Genomic DNA, 17,554 nt, shown 5'->3' with positions numbered 1-17,554 from the left:
AAGATGCAGCCCAGGTTGCTACTTTGTGTCCTGCACAGGCACTGGATGGTCTTTGATGGTCTTTTTCCTTTATCTTCTCTGTAGAAATTTGGCTGTGCGCTCATGGAGATGAAGAATCCTAACTCCAACCTGGAGGAGAGGAAGTAAGAGCACCCCAAATCCCTCTCTTTGCCACTCCATTTGCCTCCTACTAGAACAGAGTGGGAAATCAGTCCAGGGCATGGGATTTACCTGGAGAAATGGGAAGGAGCAGAGGAAGTTAGCAGGGAGGACAGAGTACAGGGTCAGCACGCCTGCAAGCTCCAGCTTGTGGTTGGTGTCCAGGAAATCTCTCTTTGGGGCTGGGTTGGTGCAGCATGGGGCTGGGTGAAGGCAGCAAGCCAAGCAGCTTCCAGGAGGATGAAAGCTTCTGAGAGCGGTGTTGGTTGTCCCAGTCAGCTCTAAATGTAATTTAAGGGACTGTCAGGAGATTCTGAGAGCCAAAACAGCCTGTGGCTGGGTTACCTGACAGCAGAAGTGGTCAGAGAGCTGCAAACAGTGACCCATGAGAGCAGATTAAATTGTGAGAGCTATTTCATCCAGAGAAGAGGAGAGAGAAATGCAGCGTGGTATCAGATTTCACATATGGGAAAGGTGACTGCAGAGGAATAAATTACTCCTGATGCCCCCCCAGAACGGGCTGAGAGGTCATGGCTCCAGATGGTAAAAGGAGAGCTGACGTTAAGCATGAATAAAAGCTTTTGCAATGAGGAACGGCAGAAAAGAAGAGTGTCCAGGGGCAGCAGCAGCCTGGTGTCTGTAGGAAGGAGTGGGGGCAGCTGTTCCTTGGGATCCCAGCTCTATGCAGGGGGTGCTAAGAACTCCCAGCAGATACCAGGGACCTCTGAGCCATGCCCAGAGCAGCACCCAGCTAAGGAAATAGGGCTTCATGCCCATCCAAACCATCATATAACCCCAGATGGGGACAAGACCCAGCGGCAGGGCAGAGAAGTGGTTCCATCCATCTAGAGCAAAGCAGGTGAGCACGAGGAGACGCAAGGAGCAGCGCTGAAGAGGTCTGGGCAGAACGCAGGGGGTGGTAGAGCACAGCTGGAGCAGCGCTTTGCGACCCAGAGCTATTTTCCTTGGGGTTGTCTCCTCCGCGTGGCGTGCCGGGCGCCGGAGGTCTGCTGTGACTCATCCCCGCACTACTGTTTCGTTGTTCAGGCAGTATATTTAGAAACCCTTGTGTAGAGCAATTTCTGAAGATGGTTCAATTCAGAAATACTTCTGCTGTTGTCAGATTTTCTTCTGCGCTCCCTTCCCCCCTCCTCGTCCCCTCCTCTCTCACTCCCCTCTTTTCACTTCCTATGAATGGAAAAACCTTCAGAAGACTTGCTCAGGCACGTGCCTGACCTTGTGCACAGCCAGGGAAGGGCAGGTAAAGCCAAGCTCTGCGTGGTTGGTGGCAATGTGGCGGCCAGCACGTGGGTCAGCCCATGGGACCCCATGGAACACGGCATCATAGAATTAGATTGGAAAATAGACCATAGAATTAAGATTGGAAAAGACCTCTGAGACCACCAAATCCAACCGCAACCCATCTCTACCACGCTCACAAACCATGTCCCTAAAAACGTGTAGGTGTAGCACTGAGGGATATAGATTAGGGTGCATGATGGGGATGGGTCAACTGCTGAACTTGGTGGTTTTAAAAGTCTTTTCCAACCTCAGTGATTTCACAGTTCTTGAACACCTCCAGAGGTGGTGTCTCCACCACTTCCCTGGGCAAAGAGCAGCTCTAGCTGGGGTTATGCATTGTATGGGCTGCTCTGGCTCACCCCTAGCAAAGTGGGCATTCCTCTACTACTTGCTCGTGAAATGTTGAGCCCCAAGCTTCAGCCTGCTCTGCTCTTGTTCCCTCTGGATCTCAGTCCTCTTCCCGTAGTGGGATTTATCACACCTGTCACCACTGCAACGCTCTGTGCCATTGCTCTTTACAGGAGCTACAAGGTTCGTTTCAACAGTGTCTCCTCCTACTCGGATGCACGGAAGTCCTCAAGTGATGGCCCTGACTCCAGGGACAACTTTGAAAGTACAGGGCCTCTAGCTAATGTCAGGTAAACAGAATGGGGAGAGAAGTGGTGAGTCCTGCATGTCCCTGAGAGCAGGATGGGTAGATGCCACTGTCCCCTCGCTGCAGCCACATCCATGTCCTCTCTCTGCAGGTTCTCTGTGTTTGGGCTGGGTTCACGGGCATACCCCCACTTCTGTGCCTTTGCACGGGCAGTGGACACCTTGCTGGAGGAGCTGGGTGGGGAGCGGATCCTGCGCATGGGAGAGGGGGATGAGCTCTGTGGCCAGGAGGAGTCCTTCCGCACCTGGGCCAAGAAGGTCTTCAAGGTAACCTGTCTCCCTGGTGCTCCAGCAGGGTAAAGGGCACAGGGCCAGCACTTGCACAGACGATGGTTAGAGCTGGGTTGAAGCCTTCTCTCCTTCCCTACACTGGGAAGCCCAAGAGGGACACTGGCCATCAATAATGAGGTTCTCCAAACTTAGATGTTTCATGGAGAGGGCACCCCAACCCATGCCAGGCTCTTTAGTAGAGCATGTTGTAATAGGACAAGGGAAAATGGTTCTAAACTAAAAAAGGGGACATTTAGACTGGTTACAAGGAATTTTTTTATTTTTTTTTTTCAGTAAGGGTGGTAAGGCACTGGCACAGCTTGCCCAGAGAGGTGGTGAATACCCCATCCATACAGACACCCGGGGTCAGGCTGGACAGGGCTCTGAACATCCTGATGGAGCTCTAGGTGTCCCCGTTCAATGCAGGGAAGTTGGACCAGATGGCCTTTAAGGGTCCCTTCTAACTCAAACGGTTCTATGATTCTATGCTCTTGGCCACTGGTACAGCCCTACACCTCTAGGGCCTCCATCCCCATGTGTCATCTGTGGTCAGGGTGGGTCAAGGGGCTCATGGGGCTGTAGGGCTCTGCGGGAGGCAGGGGGACTGCTGAGAGCCTGGTGCGTGCTGTAGGCAGCGTGCGATGTCTTCTGCGTGGGAGATGATGTCAACATCGAGAAGGCCAACAACTCCCTCATCAGCAATGACCGGAGCTGGAAGAGGAGCAAGTTCCGCCTCACCTACGTGGCCGAGGCCCCGGAGCTCACACAAGGTGCAAAGATGGGGTCACCCCAGGGGGTCTGGGGCAGGCAGAGGGGGAGATGTACTGGGAGCAGTGGGGGGAAAGGACCAAATCTTTTTACTGTGTTACATTCCCATTGTTTCAGTCTTGCTTCCTCCCCAACCTGTTGTGGTTTAACCTGGCATAGTGATAACAAAATAGTCGCTCACCACCTGCTGACCAATGCTCATCCAGTCCCTGAGCAGTGGCTGCTCCCCTGGCCAACTCCCCTCCATTACATAGTTTTTTCGCATGATGTCATACGGTATGGAATATCCCTTTAGCCAGTTTGGGTCAGCTGTCCCAGTTCTGTACCCTCCCAGCTCCTTTGTCCCTCCAGCCTCTCGCTGTCAGGGCAGTGTGAGAAGCTGAAATGTCCTTGGCTCTGTGCAGCACTTCTCTGCAACAGCTACAGCATCAGTGTGTTATCAATGTTGCTTACCCCTAAATCCAAAATATAGAGTCATACCAGACACTCTGAAGAAAATCAGCTCTGTCTCAGCTGAAACCAGGACACCATCACACACTCAAGGATGAATTTGTGATGACCTCAGGCCCCTCTGTTTGTTCCCTGCCTGTTTCCGCAACAGAGATGTTGAGCTCTGAGTTCTTCTCCCTCCTCCTGACCCCTTTTTGTGAAGCACAGAGCTGGAAAGCTGGGAACTTTCCAAGCTGGCCTTGTCCAAATGCCGTTCATCCAAGCATTGCGGTGCAATGGCAGGGCCAGCCCACCGACACCTGGCCCCTCAGCATGGCTCCTGCAGCTGATGCACTGCCGCACTGCCCTGGCGCTTCCCAATTCGGCCACCTTGCTGCCAGCCAGGTGGCACTGGTAGCCAGGTCCTGTCCCCACACCTTGTGCAGGTGGTGGCTGAGCCCTCCCTGGTCCTTTGCAGAAGGGACACGTGATGTATTACCCCAAGGCTCCCGATGCTCTGCTGTGTCTCTTCATGGGCTCTTCTCCTCCGCAGGGTTGTACAGCATCCACAAAAAGCGTGTCTATGCAGCCCGGCTGATCACACGCCAAAACCTGCAGAGCCCTAAGTCCAGGTAGGAAACACGAGCATCCCAAGATTGCTGGAACCAAATGCGCTCGCAGGGCACCCAAGCACCTGTACATGTGGTGCTGCATGCATCCCTGACAACAAATGTCCTGTTTGACACTATGTTTGTGCAAATCATAGCCATATGAGCCTGGGAAAGGGTATGTCCTGCTTTCCTCTGTGGTGAAATCTTGACCACTGTGTTGTCTCCTACCTGAGAATGGAACAGACTGACCAGAACTGTGGGTACTCCAGGTCACGGATGGGGCCCTGGGCAGACTGAGCTGGTGGGGGCAACCATCCCAGGGCAGGGTTTGAGGTTGGATGATCTTTGGTGTCCCATCCAACCCAGTCATTCTGTGATTTTGTGAAGGCAAGTTGCTGTGCTTTTGGGGTGCCCAGCACCACATCTATTAAAGATGTCACTCAGCAGCTCCCTGTTGGTCTCCCCCAAACACATCCTGCTTTGTCTCCTTTCTCTACAGTCGCTCGACCATTTTCCTGCGTCTCCACACCAATGGCCACCAGGAGCTGCAGTACCTGCCTGGGGACCACTTAGGTGTCTTTCCAGGGAACCACGAGGAACTGGTCAATGCCCTGATTGACAGGCTTGAGGATGCTCCTCCGGCCAACCAGCTGGTGAAGGTGGAGCTCCTGGAGGAGAGGAGCACAGCTCTAGGTAAGCACATCCCTAGTCCCTACATGGAGGTTGACTACCCCTCCTTACTCATTCCCTACATGTCCTACTGCCACACATGGTGTAAGAGGAGGTGGAAAATAGCATGCACTCAGAGTGACCAAAGCCGAAGGTGCTGAAGTATCAGATTCCGTATTTGTACTCATGGCACAGCATCTCACTTGTAGCATGAAGATATCTCTGACACTGCTTTCTGCCTCTTCATCACTCACTGTCTCAGAGCTGAGCAGGGGGGAATGAAAGCAAGGATTTATCCCCCCTGGCTCCTCCACTCAGCTGACCTGTGGTTGTGCTGGATTCCCTCCTCCTGGCAGGTGTCATCAGTAACTGGACAGATGAGAACCGCATCCCACCATGCACCATCTTCCAGGCTTTTAAATACTATCTGGACATCACCACCCCTCCCACCCCGCTGCTGCTGCAGCAGTTTGCTTTGTTGGCTACCAGCGACAAGGAGAAGAAACGTCTGCAGGCTCTTAGCAAGGTAAAAACTCAGATCCCAGTCACAGGGGCTCGCAGGGGTTGTTTCAGTTCTGGAGCAGACTTCCTTCACTTTTACACGTGACAGTTCCAACATTAATTAATTAATGACACACCAGGTACAGATCTTCCTCTTCAGCATCACCGTGTTTAGTAGCCTAGTCTTTCAGCTCCAGATAAAATAACTTTCTGGGCACACAGAGGCCGATGCTGCAGCCTTCCCTCCCTCTCTCCCTGGCTGCAGGGCTTGCAGGAGTACGAGGAGTGGAAGTGGTCCAAGAACCCCACCGTGGTGGAAGTGCTGGAGGAGTTCCCCTCAGTGCAGATGCCCTCCACACTGCTGCTCACACAGCTGCCTCTGCTGCAGCCCCGCTACTATTCCATCAGCTCCTCCCCGGAGATGTACCCTGGAGAGGTCCATCTCACTGTGGCTGTGGTCTCCTACCGCACTAGAGGTACTATGCTCAGGCAGGGGGCAGACGAGGTGGGCCTGGAGTGGGGAGTAGGGGAAAAACATTAGCACATAGGTAAATCTGTAAGGGCTTTGATTGAGAGATGTTATGTAGAAACCTTTCTACCTGCTGGAGCGGTTAGATGCCTTCAGCCCACGATACTGCTGCCCCATGGCATGGAGTAAGGCCATCCACCTAAGACCAGCCTGCCAGACTTGGCCCAGGTACCAGCAGCAGACCAGCTGCAATCGCTTCTGTGCTCTATTCCATTCCATTGTCCATGCCAAAGTCCACACAGCAACTAACAGCCAGATTTCGGTACCAGTGGGAGTACTGATGCCTCTGAGCAGCCCTGGTTGTGGTGTTCATGGGTAGAGTCCCACAGCACATGGGAGAATATGCTGGCCATTCACTTTGGTCTGCCAAAGACAAAACTGAGGGCTTCCCAGGTATCATGAAAGTCCAGTTGTCCCAGGCCTGGCTCCTGGGGAAGACTGAGATCCAAGTGCCAACCCCCTCCCAAACTCACGGGGATGGATCAGAGATGCTGAGAGGCAATAGGTTTCTAGGTGCAGGAGGAGATGTAGTAGGGAGAGTTTCAGAAAGGAAAGAGACTTCAGTACTGGCTGGTGTGCCAAGTGCAGCCCTTCTTCTCTTTCCTCCTTAGATGGAGAAGGCCCCATCCATCATGGAGTCTGCTCCTCCTGGCTTAACAGAATCCAGAGTGATGAGGTTGTGCCCTGCTTTGTGAGAGGGTAAGTGGTCCAGGCAGGGGGTGAAGGATGGGTCAAGACCCTTGCAGAAGGAACTCTTTCCCCTTGGTCTTTCTTTGCAAAGCACCAAGGGGGCAGAGAAAGCAGGGCTGGCTTTGTGAGCACATGGATCCCTCTTGGGTGCTCTTTTCTGCACAAAAATGTCACTTTTGGGGATTTCAATCCCCGCTTCTCTGGACAATGCCTCAGCCAGCAGAGGCAAGGCAGGAAGCATCATGCCTGGCTTTAACTGATAACTTCAACACATGCAGGGCTCCCGGGTTCCACCTGCCCCAGGACCCCCAGGTGCCCTGCATCCTCATCGGCCCCGGCACCGGCATTGCCCCATTCCGGAGCTTCTGGCAGCAGCGGCTCTTTGAAATCCAGCACAAAGGTGGGCTGACTCTTCTTCCTCCTGCTCCTCACCCCAAGCAGCACTCATAATCCTGGCCTGGTTGGGGCCCTGATCTGGCCCAGACCTCCTTGAAGGGAATGCAGACTTGGAATGCAGCCCAAACTGCCCAACAATCTTCCTATAAAGCTCCAAGTTTTTATGGTTCTATGTACTGTAGTGTTGGGTTGGTTGGTTGTTTTTTAAAGGATGTTTTGGCCCTGGTGGGCTCCTCATGTGGGCTGCTGGGGTGGCTGGCAGTGATGCAGTTTGCAGAACGGGATGCTGGTGATCTGCAGGCTGACGGCTTCCCCCCATCTCTCCCCAGGCCTGAAGCCCTGTCCTATGGTTCTGGTGTTTGGGTGCCGGCAGTCCAGGATTGATCACATCTACAAAGAGGAGACGCTGTTTGCCAAAACCCAAGGTGTCTTCAGAGAGCTGTACACAGCCTATTCCCGGGAACCGGACAAACCAAAGGTGCTGGTGGGTGCTGGGTGCATGGGGTGGGGATCCTCAGTACAACACCATGTCCTCCCCAGTGCAACCCCATGGCAAGGGCAGCAGGGCGGTGTCAGCTGGCAGGGTGATCCAGAACCAGCAGAAAAAAGTGCCAAATGAAGCCTTGCCGGTCACCCATCTCTTTTCTACCTCTTTTAGGGCTGCGGCAAGGCACAGGTTTGCTCTCCACATGAGGCACTGGAGGCAGCTGGGGCTCCCAGAGCTGCTCAGAGTATGCAGGTGAAGGAAGCTGGAGAAGTTGAAATTAACTCTGCTCCTCCCTCCTGCAGAAATACGTGCAGGACGTGTTACAGGAGCAGCTGGCCCAAACGGTGTACAAAGCACTGAAGGAGCAGGGAGGCCACATCTACGTCTGCGGGGATGTCACCATGGCCGGGGACGTCCTCAAGACCGTTCAGCGCATCATGAGGCAGCAGGGCCAGCTGTCGGTGGAGGAGGCAGGCGCTTTCATCAGCAAGCTGCGGGTGAGTGGTGTCCGTGCCCTGCACAAGATCCTGCCCTGGGCACTGCACCTGGTGCCTTGCCCTGCAAAGGGGCAGCACTGAGGTGATGAGCAGCTCCTCCCCACTAGCTCCTCTGGGCACCTTTGTTGGGCCCATTTGCCACACTGAGTGCCCGCTGTCCCTCTGTCACAGCAGCAAGATAAAGGGGCAGGCTGTGGGTCTCCTGCTTGTCTCTTGCACATCAGAGCTGCCCAATGCAGCACGACCTTGGGAAGGTTGTGTCACCACCGTTTCTCTCTGCCCCCCCCCCCCCCCCCTGCCCCTTCAGCTCCCGTCACCGGCCCCATGACACTTGGTGCTTACTGGGCACCTGCCCACAGCCCTGCTGCCTTCTGTGTCACAGCAGCACCAACCATTTGTAAACCCTTCTCTTTCCCCCGTTTCCTCTCCCGTCCTCACTGTCAGGATGACAGCCGGTACCACGAGGATATTTTTGGAGTCACCCTGCGCACGTACGAAGTGACTAACCGCCTTAGATCCGAGTCTATTGCATTCATCGAGGAGAGCAAAAAAGATACGGATGAGTGAGTTGATGCGTTTATTTTAACCCCTGCTCTGGTCCCCAAGTGTGTGGGCTGTGGGATGGGAAAGGAGCTTTAACTTCTGTTCATCTTTAGCCCTAAAGAGTGGCTGGAAAAAGACATTTCACTTCTGCTTGTGCCGCAGAGACTTCTGCATGGCTGTCTGAGATAGCAGAGAGGGTGCAGGCAGCTGGTACTCATGTTGGGGGGTACCCATATTACAGCTCCCTAGGCCGCTGCACATGCAATTGGGGGATCTGGAGGCTTTCCTGTCTCTCTACTCCAGAGAAAACAAGCAAAAGAAGTAAAAATCTGCCATGAGGTATTTGTGCTCTGTCACATCCTGCTGTGTGCTCAGCTCAGCTCTGTGCTGAGGGACTCTTCCCTTGGTGAGCAGGATTATTTAGGATGAGGGGTGGGCATGGATCTCACTTCTCATCCTGACTTTCATCCTGGCATGCAGTCCTGGCTTCCCAACCTTTGTGGTGCCTGGGAGAAATTTTGCTCCAGTGCAGTGCACACACCAGGGACTGCTCTGTGTAAGGAGAGCCTCCAGTTCCCCTCTGTAGGGAGGGTTAATGAGTGCCCACCTCACCCAGCTGCCAGAGCTCTCTGCATGTCTGCAGCAGTAAGCAGTCCTCTGGAGGGACCTGTGGGAAGATCACTGCCTTTTCCCAGCTGTACTGTCAGATGCCCTGTGGGGAGGTACACAGGAGAACACAGTACTCTGATTTCCAAAGAGACCCCTGAGGATCCCATCATGCCCTCCTGGAAGCAGAGGACAAAGCCAGCATGGCTTTGCTCTACATCAGCTCTACTCATCTGGCATTAGGGCCACATTACAAAGCAGGGTGCTCGGCTGCTCCCTCTGAGCCCTTTCTGCCCTTTCCCTTGCAGGGTTTTCTGCTCATAACTGGACCCTTCGCCCCAAGGGATGCCCAACCAGTCCCGGCACCTGCTGCCTGCTCCCGCCGAGGGCACTGGGTTTTGTATTTCACGGACACGGTGGCTCCTTTTCCTGGGAGCTGCCCATGGAAAGCGCTCTGTCTCTTGTCCTGTTGTTGTGTCATGATGATGATGATGATGATTTTTATTGCCTTTTCTTCCTCTTTCTCTTGCTCTCTCTCTCGTCCTGTGGTGGTTTCTTTTCATCCCCTTTCCCTTCCCCCGATTTCCCCACTGAAGTACGATGGCTTTATAATTCGCAGTGGCTCTTAACAAAACTTCCCGTTTCTCCATCCTCTCACGAGGGCATTTTGCAGCTGCATGAAATCACCATTTTTGTGACCATTTGCGTTTTAGTGTTTTGGGGGCAAGCAGAGTGGCAGGGGCTGGGTGCTGGCTGGCTCTTGCTGCTTTATGGGAGCTGGGGGCCGTTCCCTCAGCCCCAAGCTTGGGGCTTGGCTGAATCCCGGCATTTACTTTGCTTTCTTTTGGACTTGTTCAAGCCTGGGCATGAGCCCATGGCTGGGGGCAGTCAATGTGCCATGTCCTCGTGCCTGTGAACTTTGCTCATCCCCACCCAGCCTGGGTGCAAACGCGTCTGTGTTGAGCCAGAAGGCAGGATGTCTGCAGTTCACGTGTCGTCGTTTCCCCTAAATGCACTCTGCGCTGTTTGCCTCCTTCTCTGCTCCCCTTTCCCCCTAGGTCTCTCCTTTTGCTCAGTCCTCACTTCTGCTGGCATGAAAGTCCTCCTGCTGAAGAAGCAAGCACTGAACACACTAATGTCTGTGCTAGGGAGAAACTCGTGGCAATGAGTGCTGCTTTGCCAGGCTGTCCTCCAAAAGGCTTTGCAGGAGATGTGCAATCTGCAGCTGTGATGCTGGGGGCAGAGATTCAGCTGCATCCTTGAGCTTTGCACACTGTGAATGCTTAAACCCTCTCCCAGGTGAGACTGGAAAGCCACCAGGAGGGAAGAGAAGCAGCTCCAACCCCAGGCGCAGGAGCACCTCCATGTGGGAAGGCAGAACTTGGAGGGCTACAAAGACTCCCACCACCTGGTCCCTGCTGAAGCTGTGCTGACAGAGGGTTCCTGAAAGCACAGAGAGCACCAGTTCCATCTCAGTGCAGTAGCTGTGAGCAGTTCTGGGACAGCAGATCCCAACCCCCACTCATGGCTTCAGGAGCAGCAAGCGCCAGCATGGAGTGACCTGCCTGCCAAATAAATACATGCAGCATCTCGATGGCAAGCCTGTCCCCTCTTGCAGGCTGTGTGCCACCTGCCAGCAGCATGAGCTGTCTCTGCTGGGATGTCTTGTTGACCTGAAGGTGAGATGGGCTGCAGGACTGCTGCGTGACTCTGAGTTCTGCCATGCTCACACCTCAGCCCGGCTGCAAAACTGCAGCCCCACAAATGAGCTGTTGGCACTGTCACAGAAAGGTATTGGTTCCTTTAGCAGAGCAGAGCTGTCAGAGAGGTAAAGCAAGCACGACCTTGTGCGTCCTTCTTCCCTCAAACCCCACCTCGCCCCAAGGAGGGTTTGTCCTCCTTCAGTGAAAGGGCTCTGGGCGGCTGCGGCCCTTGCTGGAGGCAGGGGACATGGGGCTGGTGTTGGAGCTGATCCTGTCTCCATGCTGCTGCACTGTGAACTGAAGCTTGTATGGAACAAAGCACCCGCACTGCTGACAGCAGAGGGCTTGTTCAGGAGTTGTAACATAGAGCTTTGCTTTCAGAGGGCTAGGATTTGCTGCCCTAAGACCAAATGGGAACAAAAAGAGCTTCATGAGGTTTGTTGCTCTCTCAGGATGTGGTGTGAGGCACTCTGGCTCCCCTGGCAGTGCAGGTACCATTTGCTCAGCCTGCTGCCCTTTCCTGCTGCTTGGCTGACCATAGATGGGACCTCAGCCCCCTGGCTGCTTGATGCAGCTCAAGCTCAAGAACCAGGTGGAAACGGCACCAGAGACACAGGTCTGTTTTGCTGGTTCTAACAGTGCACTTACCAGGGCATGAAATGCGAAGGAATGCTGCCACGGTGTGGCCAGAGCCAAGTTTGTTAAGATGGCAGGTGCAAGGCTGGGTTTGTGGCACTGCCTGGGGACTTAGGGATGTGGAGGTGAATGCTGGACAGATTGGGACGAAGTGCAGCCCCTGGTCCTCCTTTAGGCCTCTGTGCCCCAAACCTAGGGCAAGTAGTGGGGTGAGATAGCTTGGTCCCTTTTTTGCTGGGATGTGTGAATTCAGACAGGCATCCTGCTGATGGGAGCCAAACCCCTGGCTCTAGACCTGTGTACATACAGCAAACCTGGCCCTAAACCCACATCCCATGGCTGCAGAAACAGAGCTAAAGATCAAATTCATATCAAATCCCTGCCTTGATTCTGATTCTGGCTCTAGACTTCATGCTCTGCTCCTAATTTTAGTAGAACTGGCGACAGCCTGAAAAAGAGGGTGTGCCCAAAGAAATGCCCTCATCTTCGTCCTCCTTCAGCTCAACCTGTGTTGCTGGCAATTAGTTTTTTCCAGTCCTGCCTTCTGCCTGTATTGCTTTAACATCTCCCATCTGGAAGTCCTATTGCTGCTGCAGTCTGTGGCTGAGATGAATTGGCTTGCTCTTCCTGCACCCCAGAGCCTGCTGTCTCCACCTCCCGCTCCAACAGAGATACCAGTGAAAGCACTGGGAAGCACAAAGGAGGGAACAGGGCGTGTGCCTTGCCTGCAGTGGGTCTTCTGAAGGGGCAGACAGCTTTGGCTGTCTGAAGCTCAATGGTTAGGTGAGTCCTTCATAATCCTTCCGAAGAGAAATGCTGCTTGAAGGGCAGCCTGCCTGCCTGGCTCTGCCACAAAGGTCCACAGAGATGTACATCCTGCAGGACTCCAAGCTGCCTCTCCACTCCCTCTGCCTCAGCAGGACCATTTGCTCCTCACAAGTCAAACTACTGGGAATTTTGATTCATTGCATTTTGTCGAGTCAGTCTCAGATGTCTTAACTCCCCCTTCATCTCTCTAACCTGCAAAGGCTTTGCGCTCCCCTTCGAGTTTAATTTTCTCCCACAGCGCAGGGGGAAATAAACCTGTGGATCTGCTTTATCATTCATTCCACAAATGTGGCTTTTCCACCAGTTGTCTAGACTCTGCTCATCTTAGTCTGACGCGTGGGTGTAGCCACAGTATCTCCATCATGCACAAACAGCAGGGAGTGCTGCACACTGGTGCCCTGAGCTGCCCAAGGTGTCACATCAGGATGGACCGTGCCTTTTGGGCGTTCAGGTCACAAATGTCACTGCTGGTTGCTTGCTGCCCTGCTCCACGCAGCTCCTGCAGCAAGGGGACACAGGACCCAACGGGCTCCTGGACCATCCCAGTGCCCCAGTCCCTGTCCTGGAGGATGCCCACCACCTCTGCCTGTTTTGCAGCAGTTCAGTCCAGCTCCTTTTTGTTCCCCAGAGATTAAACACAATGAGGGTCTTCTCTAAATGGGAGATTGGATTTTCAAGATGCTACTGAGTGAGGGTTTGGGGTTTGCTTTTTTTGGTGTTTTTTTTTTTTTTTTTTTTTTTTTTTGTTTTGTTTTGTTTTTGTTTTTTTTTGTTTTTTTCCGCAGAGATTTTAATTTGTAAGTTTCTCAGATATCCACAGAAAGTTATGCGCCAACTTGAAAATTCATGGGAAATGGTTCTGTGTTTTCCCAACCTGCTGTGTCCATTAGCAGAGGAAAATAAGTTGTTCGTTCAGCACAAGGTACCTGCTGCCTGTGTTGTTGATGACTTCAAAGGTTTCATCTCCCCAGAAGGACTGCTTAGGAGTTTGCTGTTCTTCTTTCTACTGCTATCTATGAGAGACAGCGGGAAAATAATGAGACTTCTCTCATCAGGATCAGACTTGCAAAGAAAACACACTCCACAATCATCACTGGGCAGACCTAAGCTCATAGTGCTGGAGGAACCAAGGCAGTTGCATCCATACTGGCCACAGAAACAAAGTTTAAGGCTGGGCAGCTATGCTCCCTGCCCCTGTCTTGTGCCTACACTCCTCAGCAACAAGCAGGGGACTGCATCCACACTCAGATGTGTCTGTGCATGTCTGGGAAAATGGCAGTTGTGTCCTGAGCAAACGTGATTGCTCCTGTGCAGAAAAGGAGCTGTGAAGAGACATCAGCCACACAAAGCTGTGTCCAGACTAAATGGGATTGCTCTGCTTGCTCTCTTGCTGTTAGCATGCAATGCCTCTCACCTGCCCTAGGCTCCCAGCACCACCTCCCCCTGCAGATCCTTCCGGTCTCCTCCCCAGCCCTGTCTGCCTGCCCAAAAGGCACAGCTAGATGAGGGCAGGTCCTGGGGTGCCAACAGGCTTGTAGTGCCTTGTGCTAGGAAAAGGTGCTGAGGGTGCCCTCCTGTTCCTGCTCTCTTCAGAGCTGCTCCAAGCACACAGAGTCTGGAGTCTGAAAGGAACAGACGAATTCATTTCAGAATTGAAAACCTTGGTGGGTAAATTCTTCACAGGACCACTGAGAGCAAGCTATAAGCTCTGCAGTGCTCTGCAGCTTTCTTTTGGTGGGGCTTCATAGCAGTATGCAGACAGGGCAGAGTTAGAGTGTGGGTGCAAACTGGATACCATCTTCTGCACACACTGCTGATCGGTGAGCACCTACCATGGTTTGGAGGCGATGTTCTCATTATGCTGTTTAGAGAAGGCTGTGTTTCTGCTGAAGCCTTGTGGACCTGCACTAAGCCTGAGCCCAAGCTGCTGCCTCCTGACATACCACTGAAGCCATTACAGATCTTTGATTCATACCTATGGGGAAGCTGCAGAGAGTTCCCAGTATTTTTGGAAGGAAATCTTATGCTCAAAACTAAATTTTGTTCCTGCCTTCCCTGGGGACCAGTTCTCAGCTTCAGAATTGCTCTGATAACTTTGCAATTGCTTTGATAGTTCCAGAGGGGAGTGCAGTCTCTTTACGGAACAGATGGAGACACACTTACAGGACCATTCAACATTGCTGTAGCTCTGTCTTTGTTAGAACAAATTCCTCTGCTATAACAGGAGGAGCAAAATCTGGACAGCACTGAACACTTGGAAAATTGAATTCCCAAACTCAGACAAAGTTGGTCTTGCATCTGTGTCCTTCCAGGTATGAGATGCCTTCTGCAACCACTGGTCTCTGTGGCACTGGGGGCGTTCAGCAGCTTGCAGGATAAAGCTTTCACAGCAGCAGTGGCAGCACTATCATGGTGGCAGTATTTCTGTGCATGTCAATCTGCACTTGCACCTGCCTGCAATGCATGACTGTAGTATTCCATTTGAAATCTACCCTCAACGGGGAGATCTGAGCTCTGGCTTCTTCCATATGGTTATATGTATTTAATAGGAATTCAGGGGAGCTGGAGAAAGCTAATGAGATTGCTGCTTTAAAGCACTTGGTTCCAGAAGTAAAACAGATCTTACGAAGATAGAAATTGGCTTGACTTGAGCATGGCTACAAGGGCAACTCATGAAATATTTAAGCACTGTAATGCAAACTTACCTGTATCCTGCTGTGAGAGGAATAAAGCAGACCGGAAAGTCTTGGCTTCCACCCCTACAGATGTTTCCAGTGAAGGCTGTGATGGAAGTTTGAGCCATCAAAATCACTGGGGGAAAAAAGAACACAACAACCAAACAGGTTGTGAGTTCATAGCTGAACAGCCCCAGCTTGTTTACCTGTGAGAGTGCCTCACTGTGAGAGCTACTGTTTTCCTACCTACTCATTCATGTGCCTACCTGGCTAGATTTCAGGGAGGAAGGAGGGAAGAAACACATAAAAAGTGAGATGAGCCTTGCCTTCAGCACCCCCTATTTAATAGGTGCCTGCAGGCCAAGGCTTTGCAGCTGCTGTTCCCCATGGAAGGGCAAGATGATGGGGGCTACTCTGGGACCCGCAGGCTGAGCTTGCAGCAGTTCTGGGGCTGAGGAGAGTGGCACAGAGCTGGGCTGCAGGTACTCTGCACAGCCTGACTGCAGAGCTGGCACACAGTTCCATAGGGCTAGTGCAGAAATCTGTTGGTGAATAATGGAGGGTAAAGTGCTTTTCTTGTAGAGGCATTTTTAATACTTAAGAAAATGGAAAAGGCTAAATACTGCAAAAGCCAATCAAAAAGACCAAGTGATCTGAGAGTTCTTTTTGTTGCTTTGGATGAAACTGAGTATTTTATCCCCACAATAATCGCTAATGGAGATTTTATCATTTTCCACAGGCAATAACGCTGCCTTAATACACATTCAAATCCGACAAGAGGCATTAGTGCTACTTGCTTTCAAATGTGGCTTTTGTTTTTCTGTTTGTGTGATCATGGTATGAAACCATGTCTTAATAGAATACGTTTTACAGTACTCACCAGGATGTCTGGAAATAGATGTTTCAGCATCTCCCCGTGCTCAGCACTGAAGTGATGGCTTTGACGCCAATGAAATTCAGTGCAAAATGTCTGCTTTGCTGGAATTCTACAAAATAGGTGTATATCCAAGATACCTACGGTTAAATGTGCCCCGCTGCCTTGAGATGCCTTCAAAAACCCTGGGATCTGTCTGATAAAAAGAGCTTGAGAATAGGTTCCCTTAGTCTGTAGCAACATCCCGAGTTCTTCTACACTGCACACAACTCCCCAGGCAGCAGACGAGTAGAGCGAGATGACTTTCAGCTGGGACTCATTGCTTTTTAGATTGCACGCAGTTAGAAACATGAGTGCTGCCATCCACCCAGGGAATTCGATATTCAGTGCCAATTAATTTTTGTAATAGGAACAGGGATTTCTTCTCCTGATTCCCTTAAGCACCTCTGGAAAGCGTAAGCCTCGAGGATTGATTTGTTGTTTCTTTGTTTTGGTTTTTTTTTGTGGTTTTGTTTTGTTTTGTTGCTGTTGTTTTTTGTTCTGGTGGCCTTGTTCCTAAAGAGCAGTGGTTCCAAGCTGAGAATGGAGACCACTCTGTGCAGGGCAGTAGCTTTGGGGCAGGCGACTCCTGACATTTCCATTGCAGAGGTTTACTAAACTCTTCAGCTGTGGGTGAATTCTGCTCTGTGCTGGTTGGGACCCCAATTTCTCTCCCCTTCCTCACCCTCCTGCTCCTCCCTCCTTCCCCTCAGCGCCTCCTCATGTCACCGTGCCTTCATTTGGTCAATAAAACGATGCCACGATTTCAGACCGCTGCGTTGACTTTCATCTCACTTGGCATCCCATCAGACACTGGAGAGGGGTGGTTTATCTCATAGCTTCTCGTGTGATTCTAAGGTAGGTTTCTTCTGAGGAGCAAAGGGGTGGGGGCCGTGGGAGCAAGGGCGAAGCAGTGCTGTGTTTGATCATACCAGTGCTTTAAGTGGTCAGAAACATGGGTTTTCCCCTACCTCCGAGCTCTCAATGCTGCTAAAATCTCTGCCATTCGTACAATGTACTCCAGCCCCATCTCTTGGACTGACTCTGGCTCTGTTTGCAAGATATCCACGTTGTTCTAAAGCATGCACCTTTCTGTATAGTCCCGATCTTACGATTTTATGGAATACTTATGCCTGTTTGCATTACAGTCAAAATAATAATAAAAAAAGAACTAAAATGCAGCAGACCTCATTCTTCTCTTGTCTGTGGGCTCAAAGGTCTCTCCTCACACATTGGCCTTGCTCTGTTTCACCATCCGTGCTGCTGTCAGTGATATCTACTAACCTGACAGAGATGAGGGGCTTCACAGCACTCCCATCAGCCACACCACAGCCATGGGAGCATCACATCAGGTATTACCACAGCCATGGGGAGCATCACCTCAGGTATTACCACAGCCATGGGGAGCATCACCTCAGGTATTACCACAGCCATGGGCAGTGTCACCTCAGGTATTACCACAGCCATGGGGAGCATCACCTCAGCACTGCCGCAGCCCCATGGCGGTACCCAGGCTCGCTCCCCTGGTTCCCTGCCCATCCCCACATGCCGTCCCCCCGCAGTATCAGCCGCCCAGCCCCCCGTTATCCGCCGTCCCCCCTCCCGTTGCGGCTCCCTGCGGACGCTCCCCGAGGCCCCTCGTCGAGGGGCGGCACTTGGCACCGGAAGCGGGAGACGCGCGGCGCTCC

General features: G+C 52.3%; 1 protein-coding gene across 4 annotated transcripts in view; it reads left to right on the top strand.

The window, feature by feature from the left end:
• Positions 1–17,013, top strand: part of NOS1 (nitric oxide synthase 1) — a 45,243-nt gene extending 28,230 nt beyond the window's left edge. For 3 of the 4 annotated variants that reach the window (XM_072350731.1, XM_072350730.1, XM_072350732.1), the window contains exons 16-29: positions 85–143; positions 1,983–2,099; positions 2,208–2,382; positions 3,017–3,155; positions 4,136–4,214; positions 4,693–4,886; positions 5,219–5,388; positions 5,629–5,839; positions 6,504–6,591; positions 6,861–6,982; positions 7,308–7,456; positions 7,768–7,962; positions 8,407–8,525; positions 9,420–17,013. In XM_072350731.1, coding sequence (XP_072206832.1) covers positions 85–143; positions 1,983–2,099; positions 2,208–2,382; positions 3,017–3,155; positions 4,136–4,214; positions 4,693–4,886; positions 5,219–5,388; positions 5,629–5,839; positions 6,504–6,591; positions 6,861–6,982; positions 7,308–7,456; positions 7,768–7,962; positions 8,407–8,525; positions 9,420–9,435 — 1,833 coding nt within the window. In that variant the 3' untranslated portion in view covers positions 9,436–17,013. The remainder of the gene's footprint in view (positions 1–84; positions 144–1,982; positions 2,100–2,207; positions 2,383–3,016; positions 3,156–4,135; positions 4,215–4,692; positions 4,887–5,218; positions 5,389–5,628; positions 5,840–6,503; positions 6,592–6,860; positions 6,983–7,307; positions 7,457–7,767; positions 7,963–8,406; positions 8,526–9,419) is intronic. The other variant, XM_072350733.1, reaches the window with a different exon arrangement.
• Positions 17,014–17,554: the final 541 nt, after the last annotated feature.

This window comes from Excalfactoria chinensis, chromosome 16 (genome assembly GCF_039878825.1).
Source record: "Excalfactoria chinensis isolate bCotChi1 chromosome 16, bCotChi1.hap2, whole genome shotgun sequence".
Taxonomy (NCBI): domain Eukaryota; kingdom Metazoa; phylum Chordata; class Aves; order Galliformes; family Phasianidae; genus Excalfactoria; species Excalfactoria chinensis.
The sequence above is the reverse complement of the archived record's forward strand: the minus strand, read 5'-3'. Positions and strand labels throughout refer to the sequence as shown.